Source organism: Sinocyclocheilus grahami, unplaced genomic scaffold (genome assembly GCF_001515645.1).
Source record: "Sinocyclocheilus grahami isolate Dianchi unplaced genomic scaffold, SAMN03320097.WGS_v1.1 scaffold31.1, whole genome shotgun sequence".
Taxonomy (NCBI): domain Eukaryota; kingdom Metazoa; phylum Chordata; class Actinopteri; order Cypriniformes; family Cyprinidae; genus Sinocyclocheilus; species Sinocyclocheilus grahami.
The window spans coordinates 3,422,397-3,442,905 of record NW_015505210.1 but is presented as its reverse complement, the minus strand read 5'-3'; the positions used below and the strand labels follow the sequence as shown (position 1 = coordinate 3,442,905).

The following is a 20,509-nucleotide window of genomic DNA, read 5'->3' as shown; positions in this document are numbered from 1 at the left end:
TCACTGAAAAAACTCAAAAGTCTGTCTCGAATGACTCGCTACTTCTCTCATGAGCTTTCATGAACTATAATGGATGTCAAAGGCATTCAGTCAATACTTCCTTCTGCAAAAAGAAAGTCATTTGGGTTTGGATGAGGGTGATGAGTGAACTGTCCTTTTAAATGCATCAGTACATTTTAAAAGGAAGTCGAAAGAAAAAAAACAAAGTAAAATCAAACCCAGACAGCTCAACTGTCACTATCATGGTTTTATTAGTCGTAATGAGAAGCCCACCCAAGCCTCAGAGATGGTGGATACATGTACTTTATTCACATCTCATACATATATTTGCATATATTCTTATAAAATACAGAATACAGTAGACTGTCACCCAGTCAATGACTGGGGCACAGTTCCTTGTTTACTTTTGGCACCCTGACTGGCTTCCTGACTAGCTGTGTTCTGCAGTCTTACAAATATGATGCAGGATCCAATTGCGGCAATTGGGATGTGCCAAATCTGAAAAATCCTGGTATGGTTCCCTTGTACGTCCCTCTCATCTCAGCATCACAAAACAGAGCAACAGTGCCTTCCCAGTAGTTTCAGGGCAGTGGTGGGAATTTCACTGGCTGGCTCATGTGGTCTGTGGTTTGTATTTTGGGGGGGTCTTAGCTCACTTCACAGTTTTCACACACAAAACTCATACAACATGTAGGAATGTTCCACTTATGAAGATTTCTATGGTGCAGCTTATTTGTCACAATTACTTATTGACTCTTTACATGGAACCTTATTAGAGCACCAACAAAGACGCCAAAGGAAGCTTCATCAAGACAGACTGAGAACTTCTCCAGTTCACTGAGGTTCCTGAATCAATTCGAGTGTAAAAATAAATTTTGCATGTTTATCATCTGTGACCTCATGTTGTAACATTGCCAGCGCTGCCCTGAACTACACTGAAATGGTCTGGAGCGGATTACAGGAGATCTGTAATGGAAAAAGCAAATACTTACTCTGATATGCCCCACCGAGAGCTTCAGAATGACTCAGATTGTCGGACTAACTGCATAAAAATCGGTGGAACACTACAATGAGAGACATTTCCATTGCTGCCAATGTTAATACAAGTTTTTGTAAACATCCACCTTAACCAGGACAAGATAGTACTCACCAAATGTCAACTTCACATTACATACTGTATCTAAAAAAAAAAAACTGATGTGCTCTAATTAAGAAACGAAGACTGGGCAGACAACAGGTTATTCCCCACAACACAGGATATAGATCATTACAACCAGTTAGAGAAAGCAGGGTACAAATCAAATCTGAAAACCTCTGAGTTTTGTCTCAAAATCATTAGCACTTATCTATATGAGTCGTAGCTATCATAAATCAGTATGTACAGAAATGTAAGCGCAAACCATGTAAGACGTCAGATGTGAACATGCATAAATTGATTCGTACTCAGCAGGAGACCGAAGTCGAAACCTGATCGTGTTATGCTTTTCTTGGAAAGTCAACTGAAATGTCCTAGAGGAATTTTCTTGAATATAACTAGTGCAATATCATTATTATATATATATTTTTTCTGTAATAAATATATGGCTGGTTATCCAAAAATAATCTTTACAGGGAGATCCATGCTATTAAAAGGCACAAAAATACAAGTAGAAGCATACATGTAGGTTTTATATTACGGTTACTTTGTACTGCTAGCGAGATCTTCCGACGGCGTCAAAGGACCACTGAATTTCTGTATTCAAACAAGTCGCTTTTCGTAGTGAGAGGTGTACCGGTTTGTTTTTTATGTAATACTAGTCGAGTTCATTTTGACCCATATTTTAAGTCTGACAGATGCATCTCACTCTAGTACGGCAGAAAAATCCGATTTTAATTCTTAATTAAAATCTACAAACTATAAAACTCTCACGACCATTGACAAAAGCGGAGTCGTCTATAAAATTAGCAGCCACCAGGAATTTTCTTTGACTAAAGGACTTTAAAAACACTGAAACAGACTTTATAAAAAGCCATAATGTGAAACTAACTACATTAATCGCGGATGTACTGAAAAGACTTTAATATTTGATAAACAGCATTAAAAACAAGATTCACGTAACTGCATCTAGCAGCTGAGAAGCTATATTGGTTCTTACAAGGTAGCGGCTAGTATGAACGTACGGAAATACATAAGAGTTTAAGGATTGCGGGATATGTTTTAAGGTTGAGACGATCGTGTATTCGTCATCTCAATCGATATTTGTTGCCATGCAGGTGTCATGTCATATTCAGTAATAAATAAATTAAGTCCACACCACCAGTCTATAGTGACAACAAAAAACGATTCACAAATCAGATGATACAATCTGACAATGACTTTACTGATTCAAGCACTCAAAAAACTGAGAAGGCGTCTATCTGGACACCCAGACCAAAAGAAAGAGAGAGAACAAGGACGAAGAAAGAAAGAAGGAGATGGACCAGTGCAGCTGGAGGTAGTCAATTCTGCTTAACTCCTTTTAGATATCCATCTGCTCTCAAGCAACAATATGGCTGCCCTCCTTCTGAACTGTGGCTCCTCCGCTCGAAAAAATGCGCTTGGCTATTTGACATCTCCGGTTGAATCCAATGCCGTGTTGCTTTCGTTCTGTCTCCTTGCGGTCTCCAAGAGGAGAAGGAAGCTTTGAAGAGCATGAAGAGTGACTCTCAGAAGGAGCAACCTTATCTACCCCAAAGGGCTCAGCAGTAGTTGATAAGAGAGGGCATCAGTTCTCAAAGAGCAGTTTGTTGCGTTTCAGGCCAGTATGCGTCCTTCACAACTAGAAGTTCAGTAAGAGAATCTTTCGGAGGTGGTGCTTGTTTGTTCCTGTCCATTGTGCCGTCTGAAGGAGTGACTGAAATGTTGTTAATGAGAAACAAAATTATGGCTGCGGCCTCTGTGAAACTTTATTCATCGATAACAGTATGTGGTAAAGCAGGTTAAGTTAATACGTTATTTATTACAAGAACATTATTTACCTGCGCTGGTTAAGCTGGGGCTGGATTTACACTGACATGATAATATTTAATCTGTTTCTGGAAAAGGAAAACAGGAAGTTGGTGTTAATTGGTGTGTTGAAACATCTGAATAGGCAGGACAAAAATAGACCTAAAAATGTTTGGACACTTAAGCAAAAAATAAAAAAATAAAAATAATAATAATAATAATAATGCAAAATGATTTGTTAGGTTTCATATTATAAAACAAAAAATATTGATTAAAGAATAAATATGATTTATTTAATAATGTATTTAATTTCCTATGCAACAACCAATTTGAAGTTTAGCTTAAGTTTTCACAAATTTTGGGGCTCAATGTAAGTGTTTGACTGTTGCAGACATTACTTTTCAGATATCTCCACATCTAATGGGGGTATATTGGCTTCCTCTCCTGAGAAAAGGGCGGGACCTTCTTCCGGACTTCGTTCAGTTTGAGGGGCGTTTCTTCTAGATTTAATCTGCATTACAAAAGAACAAAGAAAAATCAGGATTTAAAGTGAAAAGGCTGTGATGTTGAAGGCTCAGCAGGGCACACCACCACACGTACCTTCCAGATCATCAGAAACACCACCACGGCGATGAACGGGATGACTAGGAGCGACATAAGACTGCTCTGCACAACTTTCGGAAGGAATGCCCCTACAGAAAAATAAGACTGGTTTCATCAGTTTGCAAAGATGCTCTTGTTGAACTGTGACAGATAGCAAGATAAACCTTATAGATATATCAGGGTATATCTGTTGAGAACTAAATTCAACATCTGACCTGCATAACTGGATAGTTCTCTTGAAATAAATGTTAAAGAGATAGATCACTCAAAATAAATCAAAAACTACAATAAAAAATAAAATAAAAATTCTGTCAACCTAATGTCATTGGACAGTGTTCCGCAAATAATTGGTAGAGGAATAGATTACCCTAAATAAAATGAAATGAAATTAAATAAATCATTTACTCGCCCTCAAGTCATTTCTTGTTTCCTCTATGGATAGCTGGATAGTCATCTTCAAATAAATGTTAAAGGATAAAATAAAATAATACAATTTCTTTCAACATTTATTCAACATCATGTCATTTCTTGTTGTTTTTTTTTGTTTTGGCTAGCTGACAAAAACAGCAGTATTTCTTCTTGTGCCGTGCATGTTTGGAACAACATGAGGGTAGGTAAATTATTTTTTTTCTTTTTCATTTTTGGATCAACTATCCCTTGGATGCATACAATAGTGATGACTGAAGACATTTATGTGATAACTCACCTTTTTCGGGGTCATCAGGCAAACCGTTACGTTTCTCTAGAGAAAGCCAGAAACAGAGAAGCATTAAAAGTCTCAGATAGAAACCGTTCATTGTTAGATGCTTAAAAAGTCAGAAACAATCTCCTTTTCTCTCCGCCCCATGAAAGATCTGATCTGTCCGCTTTTAGAAAGAAAGAGCTTGCGCTTGGGAAGATCTGAAGATTGCTCTGTAATCAACATGGTGACAATTGGACTTCGATTCTGTTCACCCATTCATGCCGTTCACTAGGGAGCATCTCTTGGTTTTGAAACTCAGCTGAGACTCTGTCATAATACTGCTGACAAAAACATGTTGCTTCTCTTGTTTTGTCCAGTGGCTTCGTATGAAAAGACGTGGAACACACACATCCACCCACACACACACACAACATGTGCAAAATTGCAACCAAAGCTGCCACAAGAGATGTGATTTAAAAGCAGGTGTTAACATCTAAAACCTCAGCTGCAAATGGGTGGCCTTCCACAAACTACATTCTGTGGTTTCTCAATAGCTTCATTAAAAACGACACAGACAACACCATGCCTTCGCAAGGCCTTTTAGACTGGTTATGACATGCGCCTCACCATTTGTACTATGTTGCGCTGACGTTGTCGACGCTGTTGTAGTTGTCGTTACTGTTGTTTTTGTGGATGTGGGACATGGTGGGGGCTCACAATCCTCAATATCCCTTGACAAATTGGCAGTGTTGAAAAAGTCCTCCACAAATTCAAAATACTTTGCCGTAAGCCACATCTCATTTACGTAGTGACAATCGAATTCTAGCATTGAATCCTCCTGATGAATCAGAAAAAAATGGTTTCGATTTACAAGTGGATCATTTGTTGCAATGCTTTACTTAAAAATAATTTAAAAAATGAATATTTTTTTAAAAAACAGTTTTGAATAGAAATATGAATAAATAGAAAAAATTAATTATTCAAAATTAATAATAGTTTTATAAACCTTGCTCACTGATTGCGATGTTACTTAAAACTAATACAAATAAATAGTTTTAAAAATAGTTTTAAATAAAAATATAAATTTAAGTAAAAATTAAAAATAAAAGATATATATATATATAGAGAGATTTTAATAATAAATATTCATTTTATAGAAATTATTTACAACTATAATTGAAAAAGAAATTAATAAAACCTTAATAAAACATACCAGATTGTGCACTGCTTTACAAGATGAATAGTTAGTTTCTTGTTCATTGGTTACAATGTTTTACTTCTAAATAAATCAATAAATATTTGTATTTATTTTAAACTATTTAAAAAAAAGAAATTAGGGAACATTGCAGATTGTACTGTTTATTTCCAAATCGTTTTACAAAAGTTTCTCACTCGATATTCATAGAATTAATTTTTATAGCTGACTAAAAATTTTGTAACAAAACATACTAGATATTTCAAGATTTCTGCATGAAATACAGTTGTTATTGTGATCACTTGGTTGAGGTAACTTACCAAGCCATGTCCAATGTGATACCGCATCTCTTGCAGTATTTGGACCAAAGTGCCTATATTATCTTTATTGGAGGATATGTTCCCAAACTTCTGCGCCAGGCCTTTTAAGCTCACCTCCAAGTGAAATACATTTAGCTTCACCCAGCACATACCACTCTTGAAGAAAAATAAAAGATATTACTAGATTATCACTGTGTTTGCTTTTATTGCCATGAACGATTCAATAAAAACTGAATAACAACTCACCACTTCTTTAGGTATATAACGTAATGTAATCTTGTAGTCTTTTGGAATATTCTGTTTCTAATAGGAGAGAAAGAAAGCCGGTTCTGAGTGCCAAAAACTACAATGCACATGGTCATTTCATCATCAATAAAGATGCAAAAATGAAAATTTACTAGTAAGTAACCACAATGTAAACATGGAATTACTCTAATTTGCTTTATAACCTTGGCTAAGGTATAGTTATGGAAGCCACAAACATATGTTACATATCTACTTCCAAACATTTTAATCATTGGTTATCAACCTTTCAGCATATGGCACGCACAGTGATTTGGCATCATACTTCATAAATATTTTGCTAAAGTAAAGCAAATGCCATAACACAACTCATATGTTCCAATAAAGCGATAAACTCAATAATCCTTTCAGGCTGATGATATTTGATGATACTAAAAAGACTGTCTGCAGAGAAGCATTTGATTTATGCATACGACTCTATTATCATACTCTGAACCACATGTCTGGGGCTTTCATTCCAAAACACATGAAATACATTTCAGCTCTCTCCCCCAGAGCATCGATAAATCAGCCTTCGCTGTTGTCTTTCACAAAATACGCATGGAAAAAAAGCCCCGGCAGCGGAGAGATAAGAATGTCCAAGCTCTTACCAACAAAGAAATCTTCTTGATGTCATCTGTAATGGGATTTCCTATTTCACTGGAATAGGCAGCAACAGTCATGTACAGCAATAAATGGACACAGGTGCATATCCAAATCTGAAAAACAAGAGGTAAAAAGATCAGTCTGAATTATCATATCGAAAATCTTTTAATTATACAGATCTGGATTGTGTTCAAATCTCATTGCTTAGAGGAGTATTAAGCAAAACGGAAATTGTTTTCACTGCTATTTTGAGAACAACCGGGTTAGTTTTGATAGAATAAAGGAGCGTTTTTGTCTAGCAAATTCCCATCCGTTGCTATAAAGCTTGTTGTCCCATGGTGGCTTAAAGCTTAAAGCTTTTGCTCCCCTCTTCCCAGACCTGCGATTTGAGCTTGTTGCATAACATGAGGCAGATTTGCTCTTAACCCTGATTACAAGGGTGATCCCAGACAAACAATGCATGAGCCTTGTCGGGAGAAACGGGCTAGCGATTGAAAGAGCTTCAGCTTTGCTCGGAGAGGGGGAGCGGAGCAGAGGTGAAGAGCAGACTCATCTGAGGACAGGCTGTTTAGCTGCGAGATGCTCAGAGTGTGTAATTGCACAATTACAAAATTGATGCTCTGCAATTACATATTTTCAAAAATCTGTCTGGTTTTGGGATCAACTGGATGCGTTTCTCGGGAGGCATTTACTTCAAAAACAGCAACAGCACAAAACAGGGGTCTCGTTTTTAAAGTCAGCACGAACCAAAACTTTTTTGATGTTTGTTTCTGGTCTTACTGTAAATGATTCATCAGTGTATGCTATTCCAAAGTTCAATTTTACATCGAAATGTAAACATTTTCTTATAAAATGACTGCTGACGTCACTAAGACTGTGCTGGCTATTGGATAATGTTGCCCATTGTTTACTTTTAGCAAACTATTCTATTTAGCTGTTGTTTTAGAATGCTAGCATTCTATTTAGCTGATGTTTTAGCAAACTTACAAGCTTTGTCTCATTTCGAAGGCTGCGCCCTCTAGAGGTCGCATTCGAAGGCTGCATACGTCGTTTGTTTTAGCAAACTAACATTCTATGTAGCTGTTGTTTTAGTATATTAGCACTTTATTTAGTCTTTTAGCAAACTAGCATTCTTTTTAGCTGTTGTTTTAGCATCAATTTAACATTCTATTTAGCTGTTATTTTAGCAAACTAGCATTTCATTAGGTTATGTTTTAGCAAACCAGTATTCTATTTACCCGCTGTTTTAGCAACTAGCATTCTATTAAGCCATTGGGTGCGTCTCAATCAACTCCCTAGTTCAGTAGTCAGGGCACTGATCAGGGAGTCGGCCATTTTAAGGGCTGTCTCAATTGCGAAATCTTCGAGCGCACTGGAACATTCGCTCCCTGAAAAATCCCACAATGCACCACAAAAACTAGGGAGCATCGATGCTCACTATGCTCCCTTACTGGAAATTATGTCACATTTCTGAAGCACAAAACATAAACCACAAGAGCCAACTCGATATATATATAATGACACATGAAGATTTGAAAGGGCAAACCGTTTTTTTTGGTATATTTCAGCATAAACACACTTCGCTAGACAGGTAGTGAACACATCTAGTTAACATTTATAATTAATATTCGGCTGAAATATGTTGTAAGAACATGTAACAGAGCAATGTGAGAATAATAAATAATATCAAAAAGAGATTGTTTCAGCCTGTTGTTGCTTAATACCAGCGGTGAGGTTCTACAATGTTGTCCGTTGACGTTGTACGCAGTCATGTCGCCGCAATTTGAGAAATCACTGTCCCAATGTGCAGTGAGTCAGGGTACTTAACAGTGACTGTATTTGTGTACATGATATACTGATTTACAAGCTTGGGAGCTGACTGAGATGCACCCATTGTTTTAGTATGCTAAAATTCAATTTAATTGTCGTTTTAGCAAACTAGCATTCTGTTTAGTTATTGCTTTAACAAACTAGCTTTTAGTTCCATGGTACTACATGTACATTTTGCATTATTCAAAATAAAGCAAAATCAAATCAAATAAAATGGCCCACTACATTTTTCTCATTATTGGATATGCTGATTCACTCATTAATCAGAATGTCACCTTAATTAAAATATGTTGCAAACCCCAATTAACTGTTTTTAGCTTGACATAAAATTTTAAAATGCAAAGCTAGTGACAGGACATTCAAGAAAACATTGAGACACAGCTCAATACAAATACCAAACATATTTCACCTGAATATAGTTGGAGCAGTAGTGCTTCTAAGGTGATGCATTTACAGACTGAATAAGAACAGTATAAAGTTAATGCACAGCATGCCATTTAAAGCACCTCCACTAAACTAAAAATTAAATATAGGAAAATCTAGATAAACTAGTCTGCCTTACTAAAATTGTAATAGTCAACTCATGAACCATCTTTGATTCCATGCTACCAGTTTTTTTGAAGACCATGTGCTGGAACGTCTCGGCTGCTGATATGAAAAGTAAAGCCATAAGGAAGAAGCTTGTTTCATCATCGATAGTGAGTCAAAGACCTGTTAAATTGACACAATTCATACTGCTATGCAGGTCATTAGCTTTTTAAAGCGAATCTACAAATTTATAATATATAATAAATGATGCAATAGTTTTGATTTCCCCATCACAAGAGTTTCCAAAATGCATATTTTCCAACCAGCTCATCTAAAAACATTCTTCTTGGTTAAACAGGACATGTATATTTGCATCAAAACAATAAATAAGACTGGCCACATGTAAATGCTTAGGAACTGCTTTGAATTAATGGACTGCAATATGTAATTCAAAGTAAACAATGCTAGTACACATGATGGTATCTGGAATTTATTCTGCACTCAAACAAGCAGTTAATCTATTGCGAGTATTTCAGACAGCATCACCAGTGACTGTAGAGAGCTATTGCCTGTTGTGAACCAGATGAGGATTTGTTGAAATTTGATGAATGAAACAACACATGGAAGCCCAGATGTTTTATTGGTTATATTATTCATAATTTGACTTCCTCCAAAACTTTAAAGTGCCTTCATAGCCAAGAACTACGACTCAGCAAGTACTTTGGAAACAACAACAAACGTTTGTCTGTTTCCGATTTAAACGTGAACAATTCAAACTCACTTGTGATCATATTCAGCACTGACCTCCATAAATCAATAGTGTAAGCGAAGCCAACCACTGAACTGATCAACAAGTTACTCCCAAACCACTGGCATGAGCTGCCTATGTAGGCAGCATTTAAAGGGATAGTTCACCCAAAAATGAAAATTCTGTCATTAATTACTCACCCTCATGTCGTTTCAAACCCGTAAGACCTTTGTTCATCTTCGGAACACAAATTAAGATATTTTTGATGGAATCTGAGAGCTGTCTGACCCTGCATAGACAGCAACGCAACTGAAATGTTCCCAAGTTCCCAAAAAATGTAGCAAGGAGATCTGTAAAATAATCAATGTGACATCAGTGGTTCAACCGACAACCGCAATTATACGAAGCTACGAGAATACATTTTGTGCGCAAAAGAAAAAAAAATAACGACTTTATTCAACAATTTGTCTACTCCACATCACCCTGGTGCCATTTTGGAGAATATCCGCTGGATGTAAACAGCGTATGCTGTTCTGTGTCAGCTGCGACACGCCGGATCTGTTTCCTATGTTGTTGTGATTTGATTTGAATGGAAACAGCGTATCCGTGTGACGCAGCTGACACAGAACAGCATACGTTGATTGCGTTCAGTGAATATTCTCCAAAATGGCACCAGGGTGATGCGGAGGAGACAAATCGTTGAATAAAGTTTTTTTTTTTTCTTTCGCACACAAAAAGTATTCTCGTAGCTTCGTATCACTGCGGATGAACCCCTGATGTCACATGGATAATTTTACAGATTTCCTTGCTACGTCTCTGGACTTGGGAAAATTTCAGTTGTGTTGCTGTCTATGCAGGATCAGACAGCTCTCAGATTCCATCAAAAATATCTTAATTTGTGTTCCGAAGATGAATGAAGGTCTTACGGGTTTGAAACGACATGAGGGTGAGTAATTAATGACAGAATTTTAATTTTTGGGTGAATGCTTTAAGGCATTATAGGTGTGTGTGAAGGTGTAGGCATGTCCTAAATGCTGTCTCCAGCAATATGTACAATACGTGGCAAATTGTAGCGTATATACATATTAGTGAACACAATGCTAGAATGCAATGCTGTGGGCATGTATTTATTAAAAATAGCTCTGTGTATATAAAAATGAATACCTTTTTATCAAGTAAATACAAAATAAAAAGTAATTATTACCCTATACATCACAAATGCAACTTTGTTTCTTATCATTGTGCTTTATATCTCACAATACCACAATTGCAATTATTTTCCTAATAACGGCAATATCCATTCATATCCTGCAATGTGACTCTACATATCACAATTTTTTCCTCATAATTACAACCTGCAACCCACCCTTGTTTCACACAATTGTGATTTTTTTATGTGCCTCTATTTATCACAACTGCGATTTTTTCCCACATAACAGCAACTTTACATCTCACAACTGTTCATTTCTCATGATCGTAAAGTCACATTGGAGATATAAATTCACAATTATGAGGAAAAATTTCAGAGTCATGTTGCAAGATGTAAAGTCACACTTTGAGAACTCTTTTTTTCTTTCTCGTAATTGCAACTTCCAACATCCTGCAACATGACTTTATATCTGACAATTGCACCTTTCTTTTAAATTTCATCAATAAAAACAGGCTTTTATAGGACATTGTACAGATTGCTGTATTATAATTACAAAGAAATCTTGAAAGTGTTAGCGTGCTACAACACACCAAATGAGAGGTCACTTTCACTTAGCCAGACAAAGGAGATGTGAAGCAGAACAAATCTCATTATGGAGCTGGACTGACCGACAGAGAGAAAAAGAGAGAGCGACAACTCAACAATTCCTTTTGAACACCATGTTAACAGCAACTCTCTCAGCTAGAAAATAAGATCATCGCCAGAGTCATGCTGACCAGACACTTTGATCGCTAGGATTTATTAACCTTGCATCTCCCCAGGCGGACATACAAGCTCATTCTGAACAATGTACCATTCACTATATAATCTTATTAGCGAGAACAGAGCACATGGTGCCAAAAAAAATGTCTAGTCACCATCTATCTTCCTTCTTTTCATCTTTTCACAGTTAATATTTGGATATCTCATTAAAAAGTAATTATTACCCTATACATCACAAATGCAACTTTGTTTCTTATCATTGTGCTTTATATCTCACAATACCACAATTGCAATTATTTTCCTAATAACGGCAATATCCATTCATATCCTGCAATGTGACTCTACATATCACAATTTTTTCCTCATAATTACAACCTGCAACCCACCCTTGTTTCACACAAATGTGATTTTTTTATGTGCCTCTATTTATCACAACTGCGATTTTTTCCCACATAACAGCAACTTTACATCTCACAACTGTTCATTTCTCATGATCGTAAAGTCACATTGGAGATATAAATTCACAATTATGAGGAAAAATTTCAGAGTCATGTTGCAAGATGTAAAGTCACACTTTGAGAACTCTTTGAGAACTTCCAACATCCTGCAACATGACTTTATATCTGACAATTGCACCTTTCTTTTAAATTTCATCAATAAAAACAGGCTTTTATAGGACATTGTACAGATTGCTGTATTATAATTACAAAGAAATCTTGAAAGTGTTAGCGTGCTACAACACACCAAATGAGAGGTCACTTTCACTTAGCCAGACAAAGGAGATGTGAAGCAGAACAAATCTCATTATGGAGCTGGACTGACCGACAGAGAGAAAAAGAGAGAGCGACAACTCAACAATTCCTTTTGAACACCATGTTAACAGCAACTCTCTCAGCTAGAAAATAAGATCATCGCCAGAGTCATGCTGACCAGACACTTTGATCGCTAGGATTTATTAACCTTGCATCTCCCCAGGCGGACATACAAGCTCATTCTGAACAATGTACCATTCACTATATAATCTTATTAGCGAGAACAGAGCACATGGTGCCAAAAAAAATGTCTAGTCACCATCTATCTTCCTTCTTTTCATCTTTTCACAGTTAATATTTGGATATCTCATGGTGCACATCAGTCTAACACTTCAAAAACAGTCAGAATCCCAATGATTGATATTAGCTAGCCACATATTGGCTATGACACAAACGCTAACACTTCATGCTAACGTACTACAGAGAAAAAGCTAAAAGATTCTGAACATGTGAGAAAAACAATACCACCTCTCAAAAAGTGACCAAATGTGTGTCCAGAAAGCAGCTTTGTAAAGCCGTGTGATCTGCTTACACAGGCCAGAGTAGCAAGAGGACAAACATCAGCTGCCGGAAAACTAGCATAATCGTTTCAGCCTCTGTTGAACAGTCAGCGACCAGTATCCACTCAAAAACAACTCAAATCAAATTGCCTCTGCAAATTGCACTCAGTCTGCCCGTGTCCATTCATGTGCACTTTACAAACCTCTGGCTAACTGAATTAACATTAGTTAAAGATGCTATCAAATGTCCCAAAGAATATATATGCTTTCTCAATTTGCCAAGACAGAAGAATGTCAAATTCTTCCTCGGCAGCCATGACTCTACACTTCTGTGGTTCATAATGATTAATTCTTCATTGGATTTAGTCAGTAAAGTCAAAGTCATTGGGTGCTGCTAAACATCTCAAAGCAAAGGAAACAATAGGAAAATACGTAGCGGATTTATACTAGCTGGTGCAACATCGATTACGTTGCAATGTCCTCTGATGAGCGTTTAAATAGAGGGCAACAGGCCACAGGAGTCCAATGAAATATGATCTGGCTATTTGATAACTAATTTAAAGAGAGTCTATGACTGGGTGGGAGCTAAAATAACAATAGCCTGGGCAATAGCCTGTCCTGGAAAGAGGCCTTGTTCGGGAACTAACCAAGAAAAGTAGGCTAGTTATGCTAATGGAACCCACCCAACGCTTTGAGGAGAATACTGAGAAAGTAATTTCTGAGAGAAAAGAAATGCAACAATATTATCGCAAAATGACATTTTCAATCGCTAATTAAGTCAGACATTGAAAAGCTACTAGAGGCAAAACATTTTCTGCAATAAAACAACAGACATATGGAACACATAATACAGAGACAATAGAAAACTAACGAGGATCATATTATACGTTAGGAGTTTAATTTTATTGACATATTCAATTTACAGAGTGCGCCAACGAATGCAACAGATTTATTTGCCGATCCAGTGATTTCATTTTTATCATTGGGTTCAATTCACTTTAGAGAGTCCATTATACAATTCAGCTCTTTCCAAACACGGATGACATTTCACCCTTTATTGTGAATGGCCATCTGCTATTGAAAACCTTTTTATTTGGACTAGGCTTAGCAGTGTCAAAGCCAAGTGAGTGTCATATGCCATGTAAGGACTAAAAGGATATGGAAACAAAGTAAACAGTTAAACAGGCTTAAAAAGGCCATATGATGTTGCTTAAAATAACATTATTTTGTGTATTTGGTGTAATGAAATGTGTTTATGCAGTTTAAGGTTAAAAAAACACATTATTTTCCACATACTGTACATTATTGTTTCTCCTCTATGCCCCGCCTTTCTGAAATGCGTCGATTTTTACAAAGCTCATCGTTCTGAAAAGCATGGTGTGCTGTGATTGGTCAGCTATCCAGGGCGTTATGATTGGCCAAATACCTCAAGCGTGTGACGGAAATGTTACGCCCCTCACCGTGATGATGCCCTGTCAGGTCAGAGCGAAACATGAAAACCCATTAAAAACGAGGCATTCGTTGCATCCAGTGGGGACATAATTATGGATTATAATGACTTATACTGTCTTTTTACGCGTTGCGTTGCGTTGCATGGCGCCGCGTAAACATAAAACCATGTCTGCATTTGTCATCGAAGAAATTACAAACAACAAGCGCTACTCTACACTGCTCAAAACTCGCGTTTGAATCATGTAGATATGTGGGGGCGTGTTAGAATGAGCCATTTTAGGTAGGCTTGGCTGACTTAACTTTTATAAAGAATATCTCTTTGGATTTGAGACTTTAATCTTTGCAACTTTACAGATCTTCTTTATGCACCAAGAGCTTGTAACACTCCAAAGAGAAAGGAAAAATTGAAATCGCATCATATGACCCCTTTAATAGAATGGTGCAATGATGTTGCTGATAATGTTCGCTTAAATTATGGTTCAACCCATCATTCCTATTTCTGGTATTTTATCTCCGGAAAGGCTTGCTAGACTTATTTCAAACCACATATTTATGTATTAACTTATAATGTACCAAATTTTGCTTTTACTTAAACAATCAGTCATTGTGTGTTTGGTTTACTGTGTAATCGATTTAGTATCTAGTGGACTTCTGCTTATTGCTTTACTCGGTGTAAAACACTCAAATCCACAAGTGAATCATCTGATATGACGAAATCAGACTTACAGATCCTAAACGTTCTCAAACGTAGACTAATTACGTAACAAAGTCATTTCTAGTAAAATCCAGAAAATCTGGTGTTACTAATTACCTTTGACCATACGCTCCAGATTTATCCAGCAAATATTAATTCTTTATTAAACATTTTGTTTGTCATAGTGCTGTTGGTGCAGTTTTTTTAACATTAAGTTATGGCTCTATATGTTACAGTTATTTTTATCATTGTAAGGGAGGAAAAAGCCCTCATGTGTCTTATTGCTACTACAACGACTTCTCACTTTTTTAGTGACTTTGGTTCACATATTTTTCAGAAGTGTTGATTATTTTTTCTATTTATTTTCATTAAAAATAATTATTCACTAAAGAGTTATCTACACATTTGATTTGAAGTTACAAAGTATGTATACTGTCAAACAGAAAAGACAACGGTACATGATTTATGGCCATTTTATGAGGGAAGTGATTGACAACCAAACCCATAAATCTCTGTGAATAATGCAATACATCTGGGTTTTCTGTCTTTTTCATTTATTTTCTTATCAGAACACATTACCTCTGTCTTCAATGATGTAATGCTGCAACATCCCATATTAACTAACATTCTGTATTTAGGACTTTTCCACAGTAACAGGACATTGCTTAAAGGGATAGTTCACCCAAAAAAGAAAATGTTATGTTTATCTGCTTACCCCCAGAGCATCCAAGATGTAGGTGACTTTGTTTCTTCAGTAGAACACAAATGAAGATTTTTAACTCAAACCGTTGCAGTCTGTCTGTCTTATAATGGAAGTGAATTGTTTTCGTAAAAAAACGATATAAATACTGTTAAGTTTCTTGCACAGACCGATCGTTTCGTGTCTTTACACATCAATGTATAGTCACGAGCCACAGGGTTTAATTTGGTTTTGTTTGTGTATGTTTTTTGACTCTCAAAGCCGTGATTCCCATTCACTTCCATTATAAGACAGACAGACTGCAACGATTTGAGCTAAAAATCTTCATTTGTGTTCTACTGAAGAAACAAAGTCACCTACATCTTGGATGTCCTGGGGGTAAGCACATAAACATAAAATTTTCATTTTTGGGTGAACTATCCCTTTAAGGATTGTGAATTGTGTTACTTCAGGTATTTGCCAAAATGTGATAAAAAAAAAAGTTGAAATAACATAATTTAAAAAGTTACTTACAACTTAAAACAAGCAGATGCCATTGCTTCACAATCTCGTAGTTTGTTCTAGCTCTCTTGAAAGATTTATGTTATCACTAAAACAAGTTTTAAAGATTGTGAATAGGATTACTGTTGTGGTCTATACAACATAATTTGCGACTGTGTTGCTGTAGCTCATTTCATTTGTAGTGACTTCACAGCCGAGGTGCTAATATGCATGTCTAATTTCAGAGGCTAAACATGCAAATCACATCTGCACATTTAATTCAGTCCATACACAAGAATGTCAACTGCAAGTATAGCTGCACGTTTCACAGCACAATGAAATCTTCCAGGAAGGAACTGTGTTGAACTATGCGCTTCTTGTGAACGTGTGTGAAGAACACACTAGACAGCAATCTAGTATTACCTATGAAGAGGAAATTTAATACTGCAAAAAAAGGTTGTACCTACTTCAAGATTGTTAGTTTTCGATGCGTAACACTTCCTCGTATTCACACTGCAAACTGTCACTAACTTATTTTTGCTTTTGGGCTTGGCATATGGTTGAAGGTGTTTTGTTTTCAAGCAAGATGTTTCACATAATTAAGCCTCAGTTTTTGGCAAAGGGCTCAGTGTATGTCACGGTGACGGTAAAGTGCTGAACAATTATTTCAATGATTATTCATGTACTAGGTTTGGTTTCTTAACTGAAGCCACAGAATACTGTACACTGAATTGAAGGCGTTCACACAACACTTTCCTCATACATTAAATTCTCACCAATAGATTAACCACAAAAATCAAATGACTCAATCCTGATCAGAAATCAAATCTTTCACGTGTACAGTATGAGCGAGCTTTCCTGTGCTTATATTTGCAAATGATTAACTTTATTTCATGTAAGGTTACAAGTAAGACAAGGTAACAAGCAATGAGATTCAAATACAGTGGAAGGTGTGTCAAAGCCAAGCAATGCAGTTTTAAAACCACCAAAGTTAAACATAAATGATGTGTACTTAAATTGTTTTATTGAAGCAACAGTCTAGCAGTCTGTTTGAGGTGCCATGCTTATGGGAGACCAGGGTTCAAGTCAAGCCTCAGCCGTTTTCCCATCCTCTCTCTTCTTTGTGTTCTGTTTCTTTATTACTGTCTATCAATAAAATAGCAAAAATGCACCAAAAATAAATTAAGTCTAGGTCTTGGTGATCACCACATGCCAGATTTTCATCCTGAAACTGCTTACTCCCAGCAAGAGGTAATGCAAATTCCCAGCAGGGCTAAGAGGGTGCAAGGTGAACGACTTCAAACATCGATATAGACTAGGTCTTATTGAAATGAGAGTATATTTACAACATGGCAAATGTTTTTCAGGTGAATGTTCATAATCTACAGTAACCTACCTAAAAAGAGCGCAAAACCTCACCTAGTTCACTTAAAGGCAAGGGAAGCGTTACTGATCCTGTTCGAAAAGCCTGATGCATTTCCAGTAAATACCCCCCACAGTCAATTAAAACCATTTCCCCTTGCATATTTCCCGTTGTAGCCTACAACATGTCCAAGACAGTGTGTAATGTATCAGGAAAATCTAGTTCTCACAAATTGTATGTGCATGAAGATTTTTCGCAAGCACCTGCGTAAACGTCCAAAGGTCGTGTCGTTTTATCAGTATTAATTTACTCTTATCTCCGTTTTCGAGGACTTTATATTTATCGATCATAGATCATGGTTTTGATATAATTTCACATATATCATCGAGAGGACACCACAGATTGTCGAAGACATAATATTCTCTAGTTAAACGACAACGAAAGCTGATTTTGCCGTTTGATCAGATCGAATTAGCCTATGCGTGTCTCACCACATCGTAAAACATTTTAAACCCACTGAAATGGAACACTTAAGCTTAAATTTTTTTTTTCGAAGTTGCAAGTTGCTCTTCTTTTGACCATTACTGGTTCAAACGCCAAAAGATTCAAACTGAGTAGAAATGTCGAAAATGGCTGTGAAGTTACATGGATGGAAACAAACGTCAAGTTCATTTTAAATAATAAACCATTATGTAGCTAGTCCTTCCTCACCACCACCTACTAATTAAGTGCGCATTTAATGTCTTAAAATAGTGAAATGCTCAACGATGCGAGAAAGTCTATTCAGACTGTCGCTTCAATGTGTTGTAATATAAAACCCGCTATCGTGTTCATTTACGTCCTCCAGTTACGCTCTGCAGACAGCGTATTTTTGCAAGCGCACTTAGCAAAAACTAATGCAAATCACACAGCGTTAAAGCAAAAGCCGTGCACTTACGTTTGACTTCTTCATATGGAACGAGAAGAGTAACTCCAGTGTCAGCGAAACCCTATTTTATCTTACTTCGGCGGGCAGGGAAAGGGTTCTCTTCATCCCAAAGGTACATATCCAAAATCATCATAAAGTAGAATCCAGGTCGGGAGGGAAAGAAAGTCACCGAAATTTGCGTAATGATGGTAAGTATCCAGGTAGACGCTTCATACCGCACGATGGAGGACTGAAGGCTGCGGAAAGAATCAATAGTTTTTTTCCCAAGAGCAAAGCCTTTTTATCGTGTGACTTCAGCGCACTCCCGCCCACCCCAGTTTCTCTCGATCGTCTGCTGCCCTGGGTCTCAGTCGATTTCACAATCACCATCTAAACGTCCAACTGAGATTTATTTGATGGCAGTGTTTTCTTGCTAATTTTCGCAGGATGGAGTCGCTTGTTTACGGCGTGTCGTGACTGCAAATAGTTTGTTAGATGTTTTGTAGTGACAAAAATGTCTCTGGCACGAGATGTTGTAGAAATGCTTAGTGAATGTTGGTATCGGTCTGGAAAACGTTTCGTCACGAGCGCGTGTGTTTACTCCATCTTATTCATGTAGGTTACTAACTATATATTAAGACGTCTTAATTAAGACGAAGAACGAAACACGGCTTTGGCTTGGCTAAACTGGATTTTGTTATCAAAACATGAGTAATGAAGCGCAGCTGACCAGTCAAAGTTTCTCGAACGGAAAATTTGGTGAAAACCAGCAGCCGCTGTCTCATCTTCACGCGAAGGCTCTTTGGTGGTTTCATATTGCACATACTTCACGTTTATTCGAATATGCAAATCAAATGTGTTCGAATCCCACGTGTTTGACTTTTCTGTTTCATATGTGGTCGAATGTGACAGCCGTGCGCTAACACTGAGGTAAACAGTGACATCTACAGCAGTGGCACAGTATTCTGGCTAAAACTAGCTAGACTGAGGTAAACTGTGCCATTTATTAATAAGTTACTCTCTAGGCTAGGATAAATTGGATGGAGGTAAAACAAGTACTATGTTATAGGACATTTCAAATAAAAATATGAGCTAAGGAGATAGGAAAGCTTCAATATTCAAAATATTTGATTGTAATGAAACAAATTTCCTTTGACACCATTTTCATTTGCATCTCTCACATGCAGATTGTGCCTCCTTTTTAGATATTTCATCACTTGACAAAAATTGTGCAGTTTCCTGGATGACTCATCTTACCCCATCATGCCCTACTACTTACACAATGAGAGCACTGCTTTCACAAATTACACTGAATGTTTAGTGCTAATTGTATTCTTGAATATGAAAGTAAAGCTCACTTAATAAATGTAAATTCAAGAGGATATATGGTGAGCAGCTACTCATTTGAATATACTGTTGATGCACTTCAATAGTCTGAAATAGCCAGCAGAAAACCCTAGCTGTGCTTGATATCTGGTGCACAGTGTCCATAGTTGTTTTTGGAGGTGTGAAAATATTCCACTCACAATTCATTCAAAAGTTTCAGTGTGGATTGTACTGCTACAGAATGTAACTCTGTTGATATAGATGTGAAATGGCCTCTTAATAACTTCACCTACGACATATGCAAATATTATTATTTGTCTCACCTGTTTCAATGGATGTGCCGGTGGAAGGACAACCACATGTATAGGTAACAGTACACAGAATTATGTCACTATAAATTTAAGAAGGGCCCATCATGTCTAGCTGTCTGTAATTAGAATTTTTTTTTTTTTTAATATGCTAAAAATTATTTTAACATGGAAAAGTTAAACATGAATGTTGATCTGTCAAAGCAAATATATAATATCATAAATATAATATAATAATAATGTTTGGTCTCATGAAATCCTACAAACATACATTTATATTAATACATTTGTATATT

General features: G+C 36.7%; 1 protein-coding gene across 1 annotated transcript; it reads right to left on the bottom strand.

Annotated features, from left to right (window-relative positions):
- Positions 1-229: 229 nt before the first annotated feature.
- Positions 230-18,865, bottom strand: LOC107574894 (kit ligand-like). Its single transcript, XM_016261318.1, has 10 exons — positions 18,610-18,865; positions 6,659-6,766; positions 6,012-6,068; positions 5,766-5,921; positions 4,878-5,088; positions 4,275-4,310; positions 3,566-3,657; positions 3,364-3,476; positions 2,998-3,054; positions 230-2,873 (listed from the first exon to the last, which is right to left on the bottom strand). The coding sequence occupies exons 1-9, from the start codon at positions 18,622-18,624 to the stop codon at positions 3,024-3,026; spliced, it is 819 nt and encodes a 272-aa protein (XP_016116804.1). The 5' UTR covers positions 18,625-18,865; the 3' UTR covers positions 230-2,873; positions 2,998-3,023.
- Positions 18,866-20,509: the final 1,644 nt, after the last annotated feature.

Bases quoted from the DNA above. Each gene is read 5' to 3' on its own strand.
- LOC107574894 (XM_016261318.1), bottom strand. The intron at 6,069-6,658 runs GTAAGAGCTTGG...CTCTCCTATTAG, and splicing joins TCAAGAAGATTTCTTTGTTG to AAACAGAATATTCCAAAAGA. The intron at 5,922-6,011 runs GTGAGTTGTTAT...TTTTTCTTCAAG, and splicing joins GTTATATACCTAAAGAAGTG to AGTGGTATGTGCTGGGTGAA.